The 4,333-nt window shown below is 34.4% G+C and overlaps 1 protein-coding gene across 1 annotated transcript; it reads left to right on the forward strand.

Moving 5' to 3' along the window:
* The first annotated feature begins 2,692 nt into the window (after nt 1–2,692).
* Nucleotides 2,693–3,605, forward strand: LOC131070105 (uncharacterized). The gene is made up of 3 exons (XM_058005629.2): nt 2,693–2,989; nt 3,075–3,126; nt 3,223–3,605. The coding sequence occupies exons 1-3, from the start codon at nt 2,937–2,939 to the stop codon at nt 3,562–3,564; spliced, it is 447 nt and encodes a 148-aa protein (XP_057861612.2). The 5' UTR covers nt 2,693–2,936; the 3' UTR covers nt 3,565–3,605.
* Nucleotides 3,606–4,333: the final 728 nt, after the last annotated feature.

Here is a 4,333-nt window from a genome sequence, read left to right on the forward strand (position 1 = left end):
TAGCGAATTTCTTAGCTAATGAAGGGGTCAATTTAGAAAATGATGTTAAATATATTGGAGAAACTCATTGTAAAAGGGATGTTAAAGAGCAATTATATTTTGATCGTATCAATGGGTCAAGTTAAAGTCATGATTATATTTTGGGGAATGGATTCCAAAGATAGATTTTGGGGGCAGATTAACTGTCAGTTAATGAGATCTTTTTGGCATCATTTCTATGATCATATGCATGAGGAAGATTATAATAATAAATGTTGGGTTTGTGCGGCTATAAACATAAGCTTCAAAATAATGAAAGAGTCTTTGTTCTGTAACTCCAAAATTTACAAGCATTTGGGGTTTCATCTGCAGACTGTGAATTATAGCTGTGGGTATTTCTACTTGGAGCTCAAAATGGGTGGTAATTTAAACAAGAATAAGCCCCCAGGATGCGAAAACTGGAAGAGTGAACGAAAATTTTGGAGAAGGCTTCATAGATATGGCTTTATTGACTATATGGAAAAGCTTCATGGAAGCAGAAACTTTGTGTCACATGGTTTTGCCAGAGGCTGGAATAACAATAGAGTCACCTTGTTCGGGGAGATATGGCAAATTGATGAGAACCTAGTTGCAGAGGTCACGGGTCTTCAGAAGGAGGGCACTAAATTCTATAGAGGCCGAAAGTATGTAGCTGAAGCGTTCAAAAACTTCCCAAAATCGGAGGATGAGAAGGGCAAACTTGTGAAGAAAGACAACATATCCTACTACATTCCCCAGCAGGTAGAGCCCTTTTGGCAAAAAGTTTTAAGGGTTTTAATGGAGTATCTCACTGTTGATGGTAGATTTACTAAAATCTATAACTATCACTTTGCAATTCTTAACCACTTCCATCATGGGGCTAAAATATCCCTATCTTTTTATTTAGCATCCTCTCTGAATGAGAGTCTAGCTGATCACGCTAAAAAACCTAACTCTTACCCTATAGCCCATCAGGGGCTCATATTGCTCATTTATGAACATCTGAAGGATAAGGCTAGGGCTACCAAAGATGATCCCCTGATCACCAATGCTCATATCTCTGAGAGTTGCAAATATTCTGATTCGGATGAGGATCAGCCTAATGCCCCTACCCACAAAAAAAGGAGAGCTGATATAGATAATGTGGAAATGAAGGTGCACTATGATGTGGAGGAGGAAAAGGGGAAGGATATTGAAATCGAAATGGAGAATGAGAAGGATGAGAACGTTGGTGAAGAGGATGAAGGGGGTAACTTTGAAAACCCTCACTCTAACCCTATGGGTTCGAACAGGAGGAATGTTGCTCTGAATTCTAAGGAGGATGACAATCCTAACTCTGTGGGCACTAAACAGGGTAGGGATTCTGCGAATACTATTTTGAATACCTCCTGTAATTGTACTCTGGAGTCCTTCAACTTCCAGAAATGGGTTGTCGACAACATTATTAGTATGCAAAGTAAACATAGGGATCTAGAAAACAAGATAAATAAGCTGATTAAGGATACAAATTCTGGGAAAAGGAATGATGAGACGGAAATCGGTGAAGCTGAGGAGGAAACTGAGATGGAGGATTGGCTGGAAAAAGACTTGATTAAAGGGGATTTGAAACACTTGGAGGATGTTATCAGAATTTTGAAAGAATAGGCTGAGGAGGATAAAGACAACATCAACACCCGGGTTGCCCGCACCGAGTAGGCTCTGAAAAGATTCATGAACCATAGTCTCTAGGTCCTAAAAGTTCATCAGAGAACATGAATGCTCTGGTGGATCATTTGGAAAGGAAAAATCAGGATAAGAACCTGGTAATCATTGAAGATGTACCAACTTCCAGCTCCACCCATCAGATTTCCAGGTGCAGAACAAGGCATAACACTACTGGGATGGAGACTAAAATGAAAGATAGCCAGTTCAGATAGGAGAGCAACGATTTGAGGGAAGCGGCCAAGGCGATGATGCTCTTGGTTCAGAATGCTGAGGAGTCTATTAAAGTTTTGAATTGATTTGTAATGCTGAGTTTGGGGCCAACTTCTTGTTGGCTTCTTGCTGTTTTTTTCTTAGCTGCTGGTTTTTGTGCTGGTCTTTTGCAGCTGTTTTGTTTCGTCTCTTGCATGCTCATCTTTTCTAATGTAATCGGGTTTCAGGTCCCTTAAAACCTGTTTTTACTTAATCAAAAACAATATTTCCAAACAGATATAATCTCTTCAATTAGTACCCCAAACTTGTATGAAAATAAAGGAGGAGATAACAATTACCTCAATATATTGTTTAAATTATACACATTAAGTAAAAGAAGATATATATAAGATAAATAATTGAGAAATCATAGAGAGAAAAACATTGTCAAGTATTTTGGCAAGATTATTTTTCCATATGATATTTGTCATGAATATAATCATTTCCTATTCTTATGAAATAATAGACCCTTCCACTACACAAATTTCTTTCTTCAATAATTACAAGTATAATTAAATAAAAAATACTAAATATTTTTTAAAATATCTCATTTTTTTTTTACATTTATATTATTTTTGTACTACCAAATATTTTTAATTTATATAAAAATAAAAAAAATCATTTCTGTACTACAAAACTTTTTGTACCACAAATTTTGTACTACTAAATTTTTAGAAATTAAGAACATTCATATAATAATAACCTAGACTAGTCCACCTGATAGGCAATGATTCATCCCATTTGTCATTGCAACATGGTGTCAACATAGTTGTACACTCAGGATTCTGCAATATCTTGGGGACAACGTTCTACCCAGAATTAAAATTTTAAAATAGTCTATGACATAGAATATCAAACCCTAAATTGTATTAAGATATGTGTTAATCTTTATCCTGAAAACTTTCTCCAGAAAACTAACGAAATTATGATATCATTGTAATGTGCAGCATTCTTCTTTCTGAGGCATCGCCCATTTCTCCTTTAGCATGCAGATGGATCGTCTGAAACAGACAAGTAATCCAAGCGTTTATCACAGAAAGTAAGACTGTCACTTTCTTTCTAAGTTGGAACAGATAACTGTATTGATTTATGGTATTATAACTAAAAACTACTATTGCTGGCAGGGTTCAAAGAATAATTTCTCACTGGAGGCAAAATATATCAGAACAAACAAAGGTAGTGTATTTCTCAATTTTTATGTTCAATTCTTTTTCTCAATTTGTATTGTAGTTGAAATTTGATGAACTGGGGATAATTTTTCTTCTTTGGTAGACGTGGATAATGTTAGAAGAAATAGTGAGGGCTCAAACAAAATGTTTGAGAGAAATAGCAGAAGAGCAGGATAAGCTGATTGGGCTTTTGGGTAGCCAATCAAAGTTATGTTGTGAGGATTTGTCAAATGAGGATGTTGGGTCCAATCCAACTGTAAATCCTTCATTCCCCAATACAACAGATGCAATCCAGCGAGTTGAAAATCTTAGCATTGAGTTGCTTGATCTGATAAAGGAAGGAATTATTGAATACAATGCATTTTCTTTAAATCCTCCAACTCCAACTCCAACTCAATATTTTGAGACCCATTTCACTCTACAAGACAGTTTGTGGCAGAGTTAATTCTGAGACTGCACCATTTAGTTTTGAAATAGTTCGACTGTGGCTTTGAACTATTTGGAATTTTTGTATTTTTCCATCAAATAATAATTTTTGCACTATGGAACAATTTTGGCAGTGTGGAAATGCTGACATTAAATATATAAACAAACAAACTTTTATTGTTGCATCCAAATGAATGCCAATTTATTCAAGATACAAGAAATTCTCTTCATAGCAACATGTCTACCAATAACACATGACTGCATATTATTGATGCTGGGGGTACGCAAAAGGATTGTAAAAACAGCCGTATTTAATTTTTTTATTTATTTTTTACTGGTTCTAGTTTACATTTTGTAGCTTGACTGTGTATGGTTTTACGTTATTCATGTACATCTTAATAAATGTAGGAATCAGTTAAAAAGTGCTCAAAAGGTGTTCTCAAATAGATTTATCTGTGAAGAAGTGCACATTTATTGGCAGCACATCTTTTATAGTGGATTTAAATAAAAACAAGTCTGTGGGAGAGATGATGTTTCATAGAATTTTTTTTATAAAGGAATATTAGATCTAAAAATATATATATTTAAATTTGTTTATGTTAGTTAAAAATAAAGAGCAATTTTTGATACATGATAAGGATGAGTTTGATATAATAATTTATATTAGTGGAACAAATGAAAAGAACACAAGTCAACAATGGTGCAAATGTATTGTATATTTACAATTTATGTTCTTGAATTTGTTTTTCAGAAATCATAATATTTTAAGTTTTCATGAGTGCATCAAA

This window comes from Cryptomeria japonica, chromosome 1 (assembly GCF_030272615.1).
Source record: "Cryptomeria japonica chromosome 1, Sugi_1.0, whole genome shotgun sequence".
Classification (NCBI taxonomy): Eukaryota; Viridiplantae; Streptophyta; class Pinopsida; order Cupressales; family Cupressaceae; genus Cryptomeria; species Cryptomeria japonica.

Coding starts and splice junctions, on each gene's coding strand:
- LOC131070105 (XM_058005629.2), top strand. CDS start 2,937: ATGCAGATGGATCGTCTGAAACAGACAAGTAATCCAAGCGTTTATCAC. Junction 2,990..3,074: donor CCAAGCGTTTATCACAGAAA/GTAAGACTGTCA, acceptor TATTGCTGGCAG/GGTTCAAAGAATAATTTCTC. Junction 3,127..3,222: donor ATATATCAGAACAAACAAAG/GTAGTGTATTTC, acceptor CTTCTTTGGTAG/ACGTGGATAATGTTAGAAGA.